At 40.0% G+C, this 19,252-nt stretch overlaps 1 protein-coding gene across 4 annotated transcripts in view; it reads right to left on the bottom strand.

Annotated features, from left to right (window-relative positions):
- Window positions 1–5,138: 5,138 nt before the first annotated feature.
- The window catches only part of CHST1 (carbohydrate sulfotransferase 1), a 42,038-nt gene continuing 27,924 nt past the window's right edge, over window positions 5,139–19,252 (bottom strand). For 2 of the 4 annotated variants that reach the window (XM_039358777.1, XM_039358768.1), the window contains exons 2-3: window positions 14,814–14,915; window positions 5,139–8,463 (exon numbers count right to left, since the gene is read on the bottom strand). In XM_039358777.1, coding sequence (XP_039214711.1) covers window positions 7,160–8,419 — 1,260 coding nt within the window. In that variant the 5' untranslated portion in view covers window positions 8,420–8,463; window positions 14,814–14,915 and the 3' untranslated portion in view covers window positions 5,139–7,159. The remainder of the gene's footprint in view (window positions 8,464–14,813; window positions 14,916–19,252) is intronic. The other 2 variants (XM_039358795.1, XM_039358786.1) reach the window with 1 other exon arrangement.

The raw sequence follows: 19,252 nt of genomic DNA, 5'->3' as shown, positions 1-19,252 counted from the left end.
ACACCTCCCACATTGCTAGGTTTCATGTAGTAAAGCAATGTTTTGGGGGAGGGGGTCTTGGAGACGGGCCTTCCCTGCACTTACCCTGTCCTATGTGAATAGCATCCCTCCTGAATCCTGTGCAGTCCCCCAACCCTGTATGTTTTCATAAGGGTTAAAAATCTGACTCTTTGCCACAGACCCTGAGTTCAGGTGGAATATGCAGTAGACTTTGTTAGGTCTTAAAATAATTGCCTGTCCTTTCCCCAATTCGTAGTTGAATATTATTATTATTATTATTATTATTATTATTATTATTATTATTATTATTATTATTATTTGAGTTAGATATTTTATTACATATTCTGGATTTATCAAGCCTACAGTTTTACTTTGATGGACATAAATCTACACTCCTGGGGTTAAAGGAGTGGGTTCTTTCTCAATTTTTGAAAAGTCTTTACATTCTAAGAATGGGAAGATGGGGTAATATGCTTCTATATATTCTAGTTTTAATAAGGTTAAGATTGAATCAACTTTATATTAATCTTGTTTAGATTTCGCCTAGTGTCTATTTAGCACAAAACCCATTCATGACAAGTATGTCATGCTATGCCAATGGATATTTGCACAGTAGTTTACAGAGGCTACATGTCATGGAAGGCTCTCTGTGTCTGCTTCATGGTCTGATGGAAAATAGTACAAAGAATATAAAGCAGCCAGAATGAATTCAGATGCTCTCTATGGAACATGAAAGGCTTTTTTTCAGGGAACTTTCTTCCTCTTCATCTGGTCCTGAGCAGCTGCCAACTGATCTCTCTCTTGACAGCAGACATGATTTATAAGACTCCACTTGGTTTTTTTCTACAAGCCTGGAGGATAGGCCACCAAGCTCATTTTTCTGCTGACCTTTTAAAGCCATTCCCACTTTAAATGGGTTTCCATCTTCTAAGCTGAGGGGATACTTTGTGAAGCCTCTCCAGCAGAAAGGCATGTACAGCAGCACTTCCTGCTTTTGCTCTTTCAAAGAAAAAAAGCTAATAAAAAGGTTAATTCAACATAGTGCCTTTTCCCCATTTGTTTTCCTATTAAGAGCTTGTGTGCATTTTTCCAGCCTGAGGATGCATTGCTCACAAACCTGAGTATTGGTGAGTATTGGATTTCTCCTTGAATCAGAAACCGGAAGATTGTTTAGTCTACTCTACACCAAAACACTCAGACAATAGCTTCTGACTATCTCCCAAAATGTTTGTATGAAGCAAAAAAAAAAAAAAATGGAAACCAATCATAAATAGTGTCAGAAGTCTTTCGGTTTGAAACATTTTGCTACTTATCTAAGTAGTTTCTCCAGTCTGAGCAAGTCAATCAGTCATTCAGACTGAAGAAGCTACTTGGATAAGCAGTAAAACATTTCAAACCAAAAAAAAAAGAAGTCCAGTTGCCATGATTCAACTTCTAGACAACTCTACCTGGATAGCTGAGAATCTTCATGGACATAACATCAGAAATGTTTGTAAGGTTGGGCCTTTTCTAATGGCTCAGTTTAAGAACTATGCCTTCATTATTCAGTTGGCTAGAAAACTATGCTGCATAAATTATGCTACCATCACTATCCTGTGTTCTGGCTTGCTGAAGTATGGGAGCATTCATATTTGACATTGGGCTATGCAGGGTGTGTAAAACAAAACCATTGCTGTGATTGACAGGTGGGTTCCATAGATGGCATGACCAAGAGGCACAGGGTGGAGTGTAAGGATGCAATGGTAGGTAGAAGTAACCATGAGAGACAGGAAGAACACCATAAGTGACAGCTGAATCACAGAAGGAATGGGGATGTGGTCAACAGGGACCTTCCCTAGTTTCCTGGACTGTAAATGTGAGAGGTGTGGAGAGATATACTTTGCAAGATTCTATTAATGTAACCTTAAAATAAAGTTAGAGCTAGTGTTTCTGGGTGTGCTTTTTGTTAGGACTAATTTATAAGACTGGCATGGGTAAGGCAGAAGGGTTTCTTCCATTTTATCAAGTAGGTTTCCCAGACCCAACTATCAGCTATCAGGGAAGACTTGTTTTCAGTGCATTTAAGCACTTTTTCTCTTGCAGATCCCACCAAGTCCAAGTTCTCTGGACTCCAGGAAACAGCAGACCCAGATGAAGAGACCAATTTGAAAAAGGCAGATTCTTCAGTATTCCAAAACAGAGGAGGATAGCTAGATTCAAAAGACAGGCAAATTCACAGCAATCTGAAGTGATGAGGAGGTGCTGGGTTCATCTCACTACCTCATATGACTAACCACCAACAGCAAAGAATGCTGAAGTTTGAATATAGCTCCACCATGGAACCAATAGAACAACTAAGGACAATTGAGGACCATCTCAAATAGAAGAGATGAAGGCAATGTCAAGGGACAAGGCAAAAAAGGGGGGGAGGGAGCCACATTTGCCTTGCATTTAGATGCAAATGGGAAAAGTCCATACCAGCACAAAGGAAGATATTTTTTCTTCTTTTTCAACTTTCACATGAAGTTCTACGTCTGAATAATCCTTACTCTATTCAGTAGTCATCTCTTAATTTCTCATGTTTGCATGACTGAGCCATTGAGAATCTGACTACCAATTGTGAAAACTGGGAAGCCAACTTACCTCTGTAGAAAGGAATTTCCATGATAGTCTGTCTTCAGTGAAATGGCAAAGGGCCCATTTTTTTATTCATCAAATTTATTTACCTCCCATCTCACAGTCCAAGGTGATTTTCAAAGTTCCCAGGCCACAGAAGGCTGTAATTGCCTTCTTCCACCTGTTCACCCCACTTCCAGAATAGAAAAACTGTTGAAAAGTCCACAAGGTCTGACTAGGTTCAGCGCCCTCATAGACAGTGCAGAGGGTGCTGTCAGCTCGCCTCCTCTTTCTCACTACAGGTAGTTCTTGACTTACAACAATTATTTTAGTGACCATTCAAAGTTATGGCACTGAAAAAAGTGATATATGAGTGCTTACGACCATTGCAGCATCCCCATGGTCACAAAATTCAGAGGTTGGCAACTGACTCATATTTAGGATAATTGCACTGTGTTAGGGTCATGTGATCACCTTTTGCAATTTTCTGACAAGCAAAGTCAATGGGGAAGCTACCACATTACTAACTTAATAACTGATTCATTTAATTACTGTGGAAAGAAAGGTCATAAAATGGAGCAAAGCTCACTTAATAACCATCTCTCTTAGCAACAGAAATTTTGGGCTCAATTGTGATCATAAGTTGAGGACTACCTGTATCTCCTCCCCATGTGGCTGTCCACTATGAAGAAAATAAACTCAGAGGTGGAGAATTCTATTCTTTCAAGGCTTCTCTGTAAATATGGATAGCTGAATAAATTTGGTCATGTTTGGTTTTAGTGTTGGCAAATCTGTCACTTGTCACAGGAGCACAGGACCTGGCCAGTCCTTATCTGGATTGCTATTCTAAGATGGCTCATTCTTGATAATGCTTGGACGGAAAAATCAAGGTGTATCAGGGCTATAGGATCATTCAGGAAAATATCCTGGAAAAAAATGGTTTCTTGGCAACAATTTAGAAATGGTTTGTCATTGGCTGGAAAACACCAATGGCAAACTACTTCTAAATTGCTGCTAAAAAAACCCCTGCATGCTTGCATCCATAAAATCACCAGAAATTGAACTTGATTTGAAGTGCCATTGACATTTTTAATGTTATTTTCTTTTAAATTGGCAAAAAACATTACTTCCATTCCAATTATCTTCAGAAACAATTTCTACATGAATTATGCATGAATAAGGCAAGAGCTGTTCTTCCAAAAATTAAAAAAAAAATGATTATTTTCAAGACTGGCAGGTAAGCAAATATCCACCAGTATATTTGGGGAAGATATTACATCAGTTGGGTAATTACTTAAAAAACAATAATGAGCTCATATGGAAATTCCAGGCCCACCATTTAAACCTGGTGTCAGTTGTATCAGACAGCAATTGGAAGTTTTAGAAGAAGGGCTCGTATGAGGCAAAATTTTATGTCTGTTTCTCACCTTGTTTCTTTTTTTCCACTATTGGAACAGAAAATGGCTTCAGGCATGGTTCCATTTCTACAAAAGCAATAATAACAACTGACATTTTATATGCCAAGGTCTTTTTAATGATAAAATTAGTTCTGTCATTTGAACAAAGAAATCATAGTTAATTATTTATATGAATTTTAATTGAATCAAATTTGTATCAACAAATTGTATTTGAATAAACATTCAGAAGAAAAGGCATTTTAGGCTGTAGTCCTGTACCTTGAAGCAAATTTCACTGAATTCAGTGGGACAGTACTTCTGAGTAGGCAAGTATAGGACTGCACAAACATTAGATAATGCATGCATGTTTCACAGAATTCTCTCAGAAGTTGCATTTCCTGTGTGATAAAAGTTAATAGGACTTATGTAAGGAGATAGCTCTTTCCTCTGGGTTGCTTATATAAAAATCCCAATATTTTAAAAGATGCAGTCCCATAAAATATTCAATTTTTAATAGATCAAAAATTATTCAATGTTTTGATGAACATCTTCCCTCCTGATTTTCTCCAGGTATATTGGACCACAACTACCATCAGGGCTTGTTGTCTGGTATGACAAATGTCGTAGCCAGATACATCTCTAAGGTGCTAAGCTGACCAACACCATAATGATTATTTCTGAACTGCAGATCAGGAAACAGCAATCTTGAATAGTTTCCCATACCAAAAATATGGTCACAACATTGGAAACACTGAGACATATAAACATGCAGTTTTTATACACTGTCATTATCAGTGACAAACAGGCTCGGGATAGGACTCTTCAGCATGAAGATCATAACAAAAAAATGAACTTGTTCCTCACTGTAATTTAAAAAAAAAACATGTATAGTGTAGCTCTTGCTAATTTTATGTCTGCATTTCCTTTGTTATACTTTTCCAGAGGACCAATCCCCAAAATGAGCAGGTCATAGCAAGGTGGGGGAAAGGCACATACACAGCCCATTCACATGCCTATATCCATTCACATCTCCATCTCTCTCTCTCTCTCTCTCTCTCTCTCTCTCTCTCTCTCTCTCTCTCTCTCTCTCTCTCTCTCTCTCTCTCTCTCTCTCCCTCCCTCCCCCCTCTCTCTCTCATAGAAAGCCGTTCTTTGAGTAGCAATTAGATTCTGCCACTCCTCCCCAGACGAAACAAAAGCTTTGTGTAGGCTCTAGTACAAGATTCTGGCAGGTCACAGAAGGCAGAAAAGGCAGAGTTTACCCTTTCTAACCTCCCAAGCCCCCATAATCAGGCTTGAAAAAAAATGCACTAAATATTTTAGTTAGTTTAGCAGCTGTTCATTTTCCATGACTGCATTTGGATCACTAGCATAGAATCCTTAGGATTTATTCAATGCTAACCATCCATCTGTGGAACAGATTCCTGCTTCCTTTGATGCTTTATGTATTTATCACAAATAAGGGCTGCATGGAGAAAGGGAGTCCTCCCAGAAGTTTTTTTTTTAAAAAAAAAAAATCAATATGTTAACGACACAACCACTTGCATATAATCCTCTTGCAATGGTCCAGTTAAGTCCAACTCTAGCCATTCCTTTGTTGAGATCTAAGACAGGTATGGGCACTAGGATTTCCTTTAGATTTCCAGTATTAATTATGACAACATTGAAATTAATCACTTAACTTGAAAGCTAAGCCTGCTTAGATTAGGAAAAAGAAGTTGATTGGTAAAGACTGGTGTCGAGAATGGTTTAAACCAGGGGTAGGCAACCTTGGCTCTTTTATGACTTGTGGACTTCAACTCCCAGAATGCCTGAGTCAGCATGACTGGTTTAAACAATAAGGTGTTTAAAATGAGGGAAGGGGGCTACTCCCAACACCAGTAGTTTTCTTTGATTTGGGATAGCAGTCTTGGCTATTTTCATCTCCTTTAACTTTGCCGTTTGAATCAGGAGTTCCAGCTGTCCCATTAAGCTACCTTACCCGAACATATGGTGATTCAAGCAGGCAGTCAGGCAAGATTTCTTGAGGTTGAAACTCCTGAGCTCTATTTTTGTTACACTGAGTTAACCAGTCATAGGTGTCTAGTATGAGCTATGATGATATCACCTGTGCCATGACATTGTCTTACAAATGCAAATTATGTAATGTCATTCAAACAGGTGCCCCCTCCCTCCCACCTGTGGATTCTCAGGCAACCAGCTGCAGTTGGCTACAAATGAAAAGGGCAAGTGTTTAAAAGCTATACAGATCACAGGATTGCCATCACTTCTGCACTCTTATCACTTAAATCAGATTGTCAATTTGTTTTATTATCATTCTTCCCACTGCCCATCCTTGACTCTAAAAATGCAGTTGCTACCTCCTTCTCCCTCACCATAACATTAAATAGTATCCACAGCTGTCCTGAACAGAGTTCAGAAGTCTCAAGATTCATTGAGCCTGGCTTGGTGAATTTCACCCTCCAGGAACAATTAATTTTATTGAATTCTTTATTTGAAGAAAACACAGAGATAAAGCATCGTTGTTCCTGTTTAGCAAATCTCAAGTTTTTCTTTTTCTTTTTCTTTCTTTTTCTTTCTTTCTTTTTTTCTTTCTTTTTTGGCACAGAGAAATGTCATGTTACTAAACAAACTGTGGATCAGCAACCAGCCTGATAATATGACTCAGATATATCACAACAAGATTAAAAACAAGGAGACTATTCCACCATCAGCTAACAGTAAAACCTGCTCATAAGAGTTGGGAGGGAGGTAACAACACTATTCATAAATTAGACATATAGATATTTATATTTATAATTATAATTATATATATATTTATAATTACCTCTTACATTGTAAAAGTAAAAAGTGCAAAAGTATAAGCCTTCAGATTCCCATCAGTGTGGAAAGCTGAGGGTTACTTTTTTTCCCTTTTATATATTGTTAAGTGTGTGTGATTTGTAAACATTGTTCCCTGTCCACAGTTTGTTTATTTTAGTTTTTGCTCTTAAGAGACCCAATAGTCATCCATCTATACAATGGTTTGAGAAGGGGAACTTTCCTTCTGAGAATCCCATTCAACAATTAGTGCAAATTTTTTAGAGAGTAGGCGGGAAGAGGGAAAGTAAGGCAACAGTTACAAATGGCTCATCTCAAGCTTACAATAGGAGCCCTAAACATCTGCATTACCCAAAGGGCAAGAAATCCCTTTCTTCCACCAGACTTGTGGAGAGGTTCTTTAATTCCTTCTCAGAGGATACCAGTTTGTAACCCAGTTGTATTAATACCTGCTGGCACGCATTCTGTGTGAATGCCACAATATCATAAGACAGGCGGAACCGCCACTTCTCTGCTGTTGCTGCTGAATTTCGGACAGTCCCGTATTTGTGCTTGGCTGCAGACCTGTCTCCTCTTGTATTATTCTGTATCCATCGTTCCACATTACTATCCAATGGGATACCGAGGAATTCGTACATTTCCTCAGTCTTTTTTAGAGGATTCCTAGCTACGTCTTCATATCGCACCAGCATGTATTTGCCTTTCAGCCATGAGGGCCTACTTAAGCCAGTGGATACGGAGTTCAAGAAGTCCTCACAGATAGTGGTGAGTTGTGTCACATCCAAGTTGTAGGGTTTCCTACCTGTGCCATCCCAGATTCGCCAAAGTCTGTAAGTGTCTCTAAATGTTTCACTCCTGGAGGCAAGGATGCCTCTGGGGTCTCTCACTAATTGTATAATTTTCAGGTTGAGCCTTGGATCGTCCACCAAGGCCCGAAGGTCATTGACCTCTGGCACTCGCACTGTTTTGATAGCAACATGCCCATGATCTCTGCATGATTCGCTAGCTAGAGTCAAGTTCAAAGGGCCACATTTTTTTATGCAATCACCTTCCTCCAGAGTTGTATCAATCGGTGCCAGTGTGTCACAAACTGGTGCAGAGCACAGAGCTTTGCTGGCCCCTCTCCTGAAGAGTCTGTCTGTGGTGTGGTTCACCGGCTGGGGTTTGATGTAATTTTCCAAAAAGTAAAGATCACAGTCATAAAGACTCCTCAGCAAATCTCTGCCAGCTCCCAGCATGATCCGTCGGTCCATGGAGCCCTTCATCTGGGTTAGCTTTGGAATCAAGGTGTACTGGACATGGTAAAGGGGCTCAAATAAATAGAAAACATCAAAGTGCTGATTAAAGAGCTGAGCAACAAAAGAAGAACCACTTCTGGTGGTGGCTAAGATCAGGACATGAGTCTTCTTAGAAAGGTTGTAAGAAAACGTTGGGCTTTCATCACACAGCCTGTCAGCAGATTCAGCCTCCTGATTCAGGCTACAATTCATGGGACTGGGTACAGGGCAATTTTGGAAGGACTTGGTTGTGAAAGTGCGGATGGCTGTATACTGGATAGCAATGGAGGCCAAAGCAAGTAAGAGGACAGCCTTCCAAGAACATTGCATGGCTGGTCACCTTCATGGAGATTCTTCACAGTTCAGTTTAGTATCTGCAACACAATAGAGTCAATCTGATTGAATGTGAGATTCCCAGAATATTTATAGTCTAACAGAAATCATACACATTCTGTACAATAGCCTCCTTTCAGGTATCTCAAGAAGTCATTACAAAAGGTATGCAAGTCTTGTGTATGCGTAAACATTGTGTTCTGTAATCTCAAGACTTTATAAGTACAATGGTTTATATACACACACCTACATTTTTCAGCTCCTGCTGAGAAGAAAAATGATGCCTGAGGGCGTCCCTTTCTCTCCTAGTAAAAAAAAAAAGTGAAAATTGTACATTTTCATTGCCAATGAAAGCCAGTCCCCTGCAGTCTGATCAACCATGGCAGCCTATATTAATAGCTGAGGCGTGTAGGCAGTGTATGACCCCAGGTTTGTTAATGCTGGGAATAATGTATATAATTTAGGTACAAATTGAAAATATGAACTTCAATTACAAAAGGTAAAATTCAAAAGAATCACATTTTTTCCCTCCTTTATTTTTTTCATTTTTTAAAAAAGCAATACCTGGGATGGTTAATGGAAGGGGGGAAATGAATTTCACCAGCAATGTCCCGCCTTGCCAGAGTATATAGAGGTTGGAGTGCCAAATTCAAATTTTTACCTATAAAAGCATACTCAGGAGTGTAATTTACCATCCCACGGCCTAATCGCCTGCAGAAGAATGACAGTGAATTAGCCTTTCCTTTCCCTTATACGCAATCCTGATTTCATCTGTTTCATGGACTAAGCACACACCCGCACAAGGGGGAATGCAACCTTGGGTATGCAAAGTGTGATCGCTGGAAAATTAACTCTGTCATCTCATCTGCTTCCCGACCTTTTATAGGTTCTGTTTCACCCAGTTCCTCATTTCATGAGGGGTTATGTTCTCACTGGTATTCTGCTTATTTACTTGCTCAGAATACCCATTTCTCATTAAACAAACTGACTACATAAAGCTATAGCTGATCAAATGGGGGCGGGAGGGGGGGGACAGAGACATCTTCCGCACACTTATTGATTAACTGATTGCCAAAGGCAACTGTTTTCTACATATGATTCAGGAAATTATTGGAAAGGAAAAAGTAATTGAGTAAAATCAATCCAATAGTGTATTTTTATTTTCTAAATTATCAACATAAAAATACCAAAAGGCAAAATGTCAGCCTCATGGTCCCTAATTATGAAGACATCGCTTGCAAAGTGTTTTTAAAAAATAACAATTTCTTCCTTGAAATGCAAATGGATAGACAAACATATTTATGATTCAAATGCTGATCTTCACAGCAACAATCTGTAAAATTAAGATGCTGCTACTGGGAAGATTCCATCAGTGTTGTTCGGAAGGTTTAGATCTAGTGGATAGTTTTATTAATGGAGGAGGAAATTGTATACTTTTTCTCCACTCCCCTTTCTCCCTCAATAATAGTCCTAAAAATAAATTTCAGAAGATTGGTTGACCATTCAAAACAGTTTGAAAGAAAATACAGTATATTGAACGAATCAAAGAGTAACATCTGTTTTCTTCCTTCATTAACTTAGAGGCATTACCTACTCTAATCATTCTCTTATTCAATGCTGTACCACTCCTTTATTCTCAATATTGAAAGTTTAATTCACAGGATGAATCCTTGCTGTGATCCAACATCTCCAGATGGAATAGATCTGCATGTGGACCTATTTCCATTTCACACTGTTGTTTGTAGTTTAGGATTTGAAGCAAAGATGAATAGATCATAATCCTTTTTGGAGGTTCCACTAATGGAAGGTTGACAGCCTCTGGAAATATGCCTAACAGATTTCTTGAAATATTGCAGATTTCTTGCAATAAAAACCATTTTGGATAATGCAACTGCTATCTCTGGACATATCCACACAATTATTGTTTAAGATGTTTTTGTCCTGCACTTCTGGCAATTTACATTTAATCCATTTATGACAAATATGACCAGACTGAGGCATTTGGCAACAGTTTGCAAAATATTTCATCCAGACTGAAGGCTACAAAATCTGTTTTGGGGGGGGAGCTTCCATTTGCTTTCCTTCCTGTGGATAGAGCTTAATGCAAATAGATACTGATATATATGTCACATGTGTGTGTGTGTGTGTGTGTGCACGTGTGTGTTTGTGTAAATGTATCTATATAGACTAAAATTAAATATGTATATTTAAAGTGAAGACATCAAATTTGGATAGCAACAATTTTTAAAATAAAAAAAAATCTACTGAATCGTTTTCACTGTAGTCACTACAAGACCTTCCCTTTCTTACCACTGCCAATATCACTAAGCACTCTGTAGTGATTCAAAAAGGAATAATTATTTTAATTACTTTCATTCAGCTAGCTACTTTTCTCTAGCTAACTAGATAGCTAGAGAAAATAGTAACTTGGTTGCATTATTTGTTGTCAAAACAATTACTGAATCACAAATCTCTTACATACCAGAAAAAGCTGTCAGCCATTGCATTATTTTAATACCAAAATTGAAAAGGTCTTAGAAGTTGCTAAAGATTACAGCAACTATCATCTCCCTTGAGGGGTGATTCCTTCCTCTATGAAGTCACCAATGAAATGCTAGACTTAGCCTTGAAAAAAGAAAAGTGTTCCAGCCAAAATGCACAAGAGTATGTATGCAATGTAACAAGAATATAGATAGTTCACAATTTATGGCTGTAATTGGGACAGGATTTCCAATTGTAAGTCATTATGGTTCTAAGTCAAGGCACTCACATGACCAGACCTGATTTCAATACATTTTTGTGATGAATCCATAGTTGTTAAGCAAATCCCATGGTCAGAAGTGTAAAGCCATTCTTTTGAATAGGCTTTTTTTTTTGCTGGAAATGAGCAAGAAACCTTGCAAATCGCAGTCTGGTGACGAAGTGATGCTCTGCAATTGATCATAAAGGCGAACCAGCTGCCAAGGAGAGGAATGGTACAACATTTTACAACAGCTAGAAGTACTTTACAGGCCGTAAAGCACTCATTCTTTTTTCAATTCAGAACAGAGCTGGAAGTGATCTTGAAGGTCTTCTAGTCCAACCCTTGCTCAAGCAGGAGACCCTATATCATAGTGATGGTGAACCTATGGCACGCGTGCCAGAGACGGCACTCAGAGCCCTCTCTGTGGGCATGTATGCCGTCACCCCAGCCCCACCTCCCCCCACGGCCCCCTCCTCACCAGCAGTCCCCTGGAGGAGAGTCACCCCTGGGCACAGCCCGCACGGAGCAGCACAGCCAAGTATATAGCCAGGCAACAGGGACAAGACTCTGCCCTCGTGCCCCATAGCGTGCAGATGATGCTGAGGGGTGTGGGTGGAGGGCATGGCTGCCATGGTGCTACAAGGCTGCCTGGGCGATCTACGGCAGGCCATGGATGCAGTGCAGGGCCACTGGAGCAGGGAGTAGGTGGGGTGGAGCAGGCAGGGCAGGAGACGGAGCAGGGGCAGGGGGCGGATTTTGGGCACTCGGTCTCTAAAAGGTTCGCCATCACTGCTGGTGGCTGTCCAGTCTCTTCTTAAAAACCTCGAGTGATGAAGAACCACAACTTCTGAAGTCAATCGATTTCACTGGTTAATTGTTCTCACTGTTAGGAAGTTTCTCCTTAATTCCAGGTTGCTTCTCTCCTTGATTAGTTTCCCTCCACTGTTTCTTGCCCTATCCTCTGGTACTTTGGAAAACAAGTTGATCCCCTCCTCTTTGTGGCTGCCCTCAAATACTAGAATTCTGTTATTATGTCACCCCTAGTCCTTCTTTTCTCTAGATTAGTCATACCTAATTCCTGCAATATGTTTTAGTGTCCAGTCCTTTAATCATCTTAGTTGTTCTTCTCTGCACTTTTTCCAAAGTCTTAACATCTTTTTTGTAATGTGGTGACTAAAAATGGATACAGTATTCCAGGTGTGGTCCTACTAAGGCAGTGGTTCTCAATCTTTTTAGACCGGCAACCCCAGTCATAAGCAGGCGGCGCGCATGCGCGCCACTGCCCCCTGCGCGGCACGCATACGCGGCGGTGCCCCTGCATGGCGCGCATGTGCAGCGGCACCCCCATGCACCGCCCCCTGCGCGGCACGCATGCACGGCGCCGCCCCCTGCGCCGGCTGAGAAAAAAAATGGCAGATCGCGTTGTTTGGCAACCCCCATGAAATGGTCGTTCGACCCCAAATGGGGTCGCGACCCACAGGTTGAGAACCGCTGTACTAAGGTTTTTATAAAGCAATATTAATACTTCATGTGATTTTGATTCTATGCCTCTGTTTATACAACCAAGGATTGTATTAGCTTTTTTGGCTGCTGCCACACACCGCTGGCTCATATTTAAGTGATCATCCACTAGGAGTCCAAGGTTCTTCTCACAGTTACTGTTTTTGAGCCAGGTTTTGCCTAATCTGTACTTGTATCTTTGGTTTTTCCTGCCTAAGTGTAAAATCTTGCTTTTCTCCACATTAAATTTCATGTTGTTGGATGGGCCTATTATTTAAGTCTGTTAAGATCCTTTTGGATCCTGAGCTTGTCTTCTGGAACGTTGGCTATTCCTGCCAGCTTAGTGTAAATCTGCAGATTTGATGAAAAATTCCTTGTAATTTTGAAAAGTCATTAAACAACCAGTCATAAGTTGAGGAATACCTGTATTTTGAAATTGCCAGCAGGAAAATGCACTTGGGGTTGAATTAACAATGGGAGGGAGCTGATTAGAGAGCGAAATTATCTATTTCTATTGTGAAAAAAAATAGTTCCTGTACCATTCTAATAATGAGTCAACTAAGTAATGCACATAAGCTCTCTGTCTATTGAACTAACCTTTGAGTATTATACCCCCCAAAAAAAAAATCATTGAAATGCATGATTTGCAAATGTAGAAAAAAGGAGGGGGGCTTGTAAAATGTGACTTAGAGAAAGGAGAGAAACACATTATTTGATTCATGCAAGCACAGACCTTGTATTGTAACAAATGGGAGACACAGCTAAGAAGGTTGTAAAGATCTAATGCTTCTCATAGTGGAATACAGAACGATGCTATAAAATAGAGTACAGACTACTAGAATCTGCTTTCAAAATTAAAATTTATTTATTATTTGAAAAACTTTTATCAATAAAACCATTCTTCCCACAAGTTGCCAAACCAAATAACTCCTGGTTCAATCCCCATCTTAGCCCTTGGGGAAGAACCAGGGCTTCATGGCCTTTCAAGAGGCAAAAAGGGTATCCCAGATGGCAACAAGAAAGGGAGGAGAGCCTCATTATCCTACTAGGATCTCAGATCAGCATAAGTCAGCCTTTCTATATCCTACTGTATCCTGACAACCTTATAAAGTGGATTGGGCTGAGGGATAATGGCTTGTTTCATATGACCCTAAACAAAATTTATTCATGTGCACTCGGTTTGAAAATTGCCCTCCAACCAGTTCATTCAGCTCTTTAAAATTTGTAGCTTACCCAATTAAACTAGAAATCCTGGCTTCCAGAAACTCAGTGCAACTATTTCATATTTTAAGTGATACAACTCAGAAAGCTTGGTTAATGACACACAACAGTAGAAAAATGTGGAATGTGCATATTGACAGAACTTCGGGGCTGAACCTGTCATGTGAACACACAAGCGATTGGCTTAGAATCAACCAATGAGCTTCATGGTTGAACCAGACCTAAAACCTAGGTCTCTTCAATCCTAGTCCAATACATTAACACTTATATCCACATAAGTAGCTGTTTAAAGTTAAGGAAGGCCAATATTTAAAAGGGGCAATTTATCTACATCGATTCCCCTCCCCCCTCCCTTTTGTACTTTGAGGGTAAAAGTAACAATACCTTCAATCTGCTCTTCATTCTGGCAGATTATATCAATATGTTCATGTAGTTTTCTTGGCAACCACGTGGAAAATATTTACCACTGCCTTATCCTAAGATTTCCTCCCCTACTTCTCACTCTACCCACAGGCATCTGCAGGCTCTAGCCGCTTTTATCAGACTGATTGGTTTGACCATTCCCTGTCCCCAAGAATGCCAATGCCTTCAGGCTTAGAATTTCTGGATGGTTTCCCATATAAGTGCAAACCATGACTGATCCTTCTTAGCTTTTCAAGAAAGGCTTTTCAAGGCAGTCTAAGTGCTGCATCCAGCAGGGCAAAAAGAAATAGCAGGTGATTCAAATGTACTATTGCTCAGATAGAGTCAGAAGTTTTGTCCAAATATTTAGATTTTTGTTATCCTAACCAAAGAGAATTACAACCAATTTTGGTTTACCCTCGCATCACGCTTGTGGGATAAATCAGCAATTCAAACAGCATGAGACCAACTAGAATATACTGCCTGGGCATGTAAGAACAAGGAGTTAATCATGCAATACTTAACTGTTTCAATGGGTAACATGTTGTGCAGCTGTTGTAGGATAATGGCAAGTCCTGCTGTCCTCTGTATTACTATTACAAGCTTCCTGACTACACATGAAGGTTTCTACAGGAAACAGAAATATTATATTATTGTTCTCTGCAGCAAATACATGTTCTTTAAACAGCACAGAATATAGAAAAAAATTGAGCGGTCAAGATTTCCTGTCTTCATAAATGTGTAATGGATATTTCCACGGATTTTGTCTCACAGCACAAACGAATAGTATCAGTGTTTCCTTGAACAGCTACCTACAGCAGAACGCTGCATCCAAGAGTTCCCTATGGACTCTTGAATAACAAAATCCTGCCAGCAGATGTATTTGGTGCTCAGTATTTGAAGCTAAGTATTAAGCCTCCCTGAGGTCATTGCTTGCAGTCAGTATATTCTGATCTTTGCTCCCTTTTGCATACTTAAGGTCATGTCAACTATATTTAACTAACTGATCACTTATCTACAGGGAGACAAACTTATACTTAACTAATGTTGTTGATATTCAGTTGCAATTTAGACAGCACAGTTAATGACTAAAGATGCTGGGATTTGTAATACAGCAACATTCAGATAATCACAGCATTCCATGGCTTTAAGATCTCAATTTATTATTACTCCCTGATGAGCATAACTACATCTGACCACCTTGATTGTGATCTCTTTATGAAACTACCTTGGCCTAATTTCTGGGTGAACCAGTTGCAAGTCAAATTAATACAGCTTCATCTAGAAACATTTATGTTTAAATATCTCTGTGGGTTGGGTTTTATGTAGCCACAAGCCTGACAGGTAAATACAGAGGCTTCATGATCAACGATCATATGTTCTTGCAGTGAAAATTCATATCCAAAGTGTTGTGTCCTGGGCCTGATGAGGAAACTCAGCAGGCCCAGAATTGTTACAAATGGTCCCGGGCATTCTAAAAGCTGCCTGGGACCAGACAGAGCGGCCCAGCCTTGTGCGCATGCGCAACGCGCAAAGAAAGAAGACATCTTATTGGTTCACTCTGTCCGGGGTTCAAGCCCTATAAAAAAGCCTGCGTGTCTTTTGCTTTTTGCTTGTAGTTGGAGTAGGAGAATAAAGCATCGATTAGTTGTCACTATGCATCTTCATCATTCTCACGCGAACAGAGAACACAACACTGGCGATGAAGGTGGGATCCTTTGCAAGCTGAAGGAAAAAAGTTTTAAGGACTCACCCAGGAAGTCCTGAAGAGGAGAATTCAGCATCTGAATCAGCATCCCAGCCTGCCAGTATAGCATCGCTGGAGGGTGAGCTCAGCTAAAAGACCCTTTCTCCCAATAGAAGTTTGCAGAGGAGTGAGTGGTGAAGGTTGTAAACTAGAGGATGGAGAAGATTGGCCGCTTATCTGATTTTGATGTCTCACACCCTGAGAGATGGACTTCATATGTAGCACGGGTTGAGAATTACTTCAGAGCAGTGGTTCTCAACCTTTTTAATGCCGCGACCCCCAACCAGTCGTAAGTCGAGGACTACTCAACCGGTCGTAAGTCAAGGACTACTCAACTGGTGCAGCACCGTTTGCAGAATGGGACTTTTGGCGGGCTCAGCAGGGCAGAGACAGCCTGGACAATTCCTATTGGCTTTTGAAAGCCAATAGAATTAGACTCTATTCAAGAGAGTCTATTCTATTGGCTTTCAAAAGCCAATAGAATAAAAGGGAGTAGCACAGCTAAGGAAAAGGGGAAAAAATGGCGGACTGCGTTGTTTGGCGACCCCCGTGAAATGGTTGTTCGACCCCAAATGGGGTCCCGACCCACAGGTTGAGAACCACTGCTTCAGAGTAAATCAGATAAGAGAAGACGGCCTGAAAGCAGCAACTCTTTTGTGTGTCTGTGGACAAGAAGCTTTTCACATCGCAGAAAATCTGGTGGCCCCTGCACCTCTGGAGTCAGTAACATATGCTGACTTAAAAAAAATGTTGAAGGTTGGAGGGATGGGATTTACTCTTTGGTTGGCATGCCTATTTAATATTTAATAAAAAAGTAGATCGGGCTTTTAAATCTCATATTTTAAGGATTTCTCTACTTAGAGTCTGGAGGAAATATTATAAAAGTGATTTTAAAATACCATTATGGGCTATACCTTGGCATGCGATAGAGGGGATAAAGAGAGGTGTTAAAATGGATACGGTGTCTTATACACAATTACTTAGATGGGATGGTCTAAATTGGCAGTTAAAATCTTTGGAAGATTTGTTACATGAAAATATTACTTATTCTTGGTTTCAATATAGACAACTATTAGATAGATGGAAGATGGATCGTAATTTAGGTTTGCTTAGAGAAGATCAAAATCTTTTCAAGCAAGTAAAGGATCAAAGACAAACTCATATTAAAAGAATTTATGGGGTGCTAGTGGAACTGGATTCAGAATCAGAATTAATTAAAGATTGTATGATTAAATGGGCGCAGAATTTTGGTGAACCAGTTCTACTGGATACTTGGGAAACTATCTGGGTGAGAAATGTTAAATTTACACAAGCCCAGAATTTAAGGGAGAATTTTTATAAAATGTTTTATAGATGGCACCTTGATCCACAAAAGATGTCTCTCATGTATCCTGACTTACAGCCTAAATGTTGGAGAATGTTATTATCATATTTGGTGGTCGTGTAAAAATATAAAAGCTTTTTGGATTAAGATATGGTGGAATATTCAGAGAATTTTTAGAAAGAGGGTAAAATTTACTCCACAATTATTTTTGCTTGGTATTGTTACTGATTGTGATGCTAAGGAGGTTATATTGATGTTGAATTTAATTACAGCCGCAAGGCTGTTAGTAGGTCAATATTGGAAGAAGGAATCTTTGCCTACTTTGCAAGAGTGGTTTTTTAAAGTATCCTATTTGGCGGAAATGGCAAAGATTTCGGCTTTCTTAAAAGAGCAAATGCAAGAGAAATTTTTTGCTGTATGGGAAAAATGGATAAATTTTATACAACTTAAATTGGATATGAAAAAATACCATTTAGCTTTTTTATAACTTGTATAAAAACTCTACTTTTTTTTTCTCTTCTTTGCTTTTTTTTAAAATATTTTTTCTTTTTAAGGTTTATAATTCTTTATTCATATATATTTTGTTCTTAATTATCTTATAATTTTGTTAATTTCTTTTAATTAAGCCTATATTCTGCTCTGGGAAGCTCGGGGGGGGAGGGAGGGGGTGATTTGGGAGGGGTTGGGAGAGGGTTGTATTGTTTTGCTTTTTGTTTTTTTTGTCTTATTGTAGTTGTCATTGTTTTTTTTTTTGTCTTTGTAAAAGTTTTTTAAAAAATTTTCAATTAAAAAAAAAATGTTGAAGGAACACTTCCAGCCGAAGTTATCCGTCATTGCTTGGAGGCACGCGTTCGAGCAGAGAGACCAGAGGCCAGGTGAATCTGCTGTGGACTTTATTGCGTCCTTAAGGCAAGCAGCCAAACCTTGTGAGTTCAAAGATCTGGAAGAGAAGTTGCGAGATCGCTTCGTATGCGGTTTAAGGAACAGAGACTTACAGCAGAAGATTTTTGCGAAAGAAGATGTCTCTTTCCAATATGCCCTATGAGAGGTGACAGCTGAGGAAGCAGCAGGCAGGGCTGTAAAGGCCTTATGGCCCACCAGGAACCCTCCAGAAACAGCTACAGTCTATCAAGAGAATGCTCGAGAAGAATCAGAAGCGGATCCTGAAGAAGAGTTGGATAGGCTTCACCAGCCAGCTGGAAAGAGGCAGAAGGAACATCCGGACAAGCATCTCTTCAATGCTTCGGGTACGGAGGATGCCACAAACAAGCTGACTGCAGGTTTCGCTCCGCCATTTGCAGAGCGTGTGGCAAGCAAGGCCACATTGCATCCATCTGTTTGGGTCGCCAGAAGGTCCAACCTCGTGAAGCATTGCGTCTGAAAGGTACCAGGGTCCCCAGCCAGCATAGGGTGGGGTTCTGCACATCGCACAGAAGTATTCTAAGAACAGGGACGCACAAGCCCCTTAAGAAGAAATTTTCCATTAACATAAGGTTGCAAGGGCTTCCCTTACTGATGGAGTTGGACACAGGGTCCGCTCTTTCCATTATTTCAATTAATACTTTTAAAATGATTTACAGCAGTAGTGGCCTTCGAGTTAAACTCAGGGCATCAAATCTAATACTCACTGACTTTCAAAATTCTATGGTGTGTGTTAAGGGGGAGGCCACCCTTAGGGTACAGTATAAGGATTTTGAAGGTTCCCTAGATGTGGTGGTTGTTGGGGGTGATCGTACGAGTCTTATTGGACTCGATTGGTTCGAGGCTCTGGGAATTCAGGTAACTGGGCTGCACAGCTTGCAAACACTGGGCCTTGCAGAGGTTTGCAAGGAGTTTGCAAATGTGTTTAGTTCAGAGCTAGGATCCTACAAAGGGCCTCCCATTTTGCTACGG

This window comes from Crotalus tigris, unplaced genomic scaffold (assembly GCF_016545835.1).
Source record: "Crotalus tigris isolate CLP2741 ecotype Arizona unplaced genomic scaffold, ASM1654583v1 scf7180000017576.4783729, whole genome shotgun sequence".
In the NCBI taxonomy this organism is placed as follows: Eukaryota; Metazoa; Chordata; class Lepidosauria; order Squamata; family Viperidae; genus Crotalus; species Crotalus tigris.
This window is presented reverse-complemented; position numbering and strand designations above follow the sequence as displayed.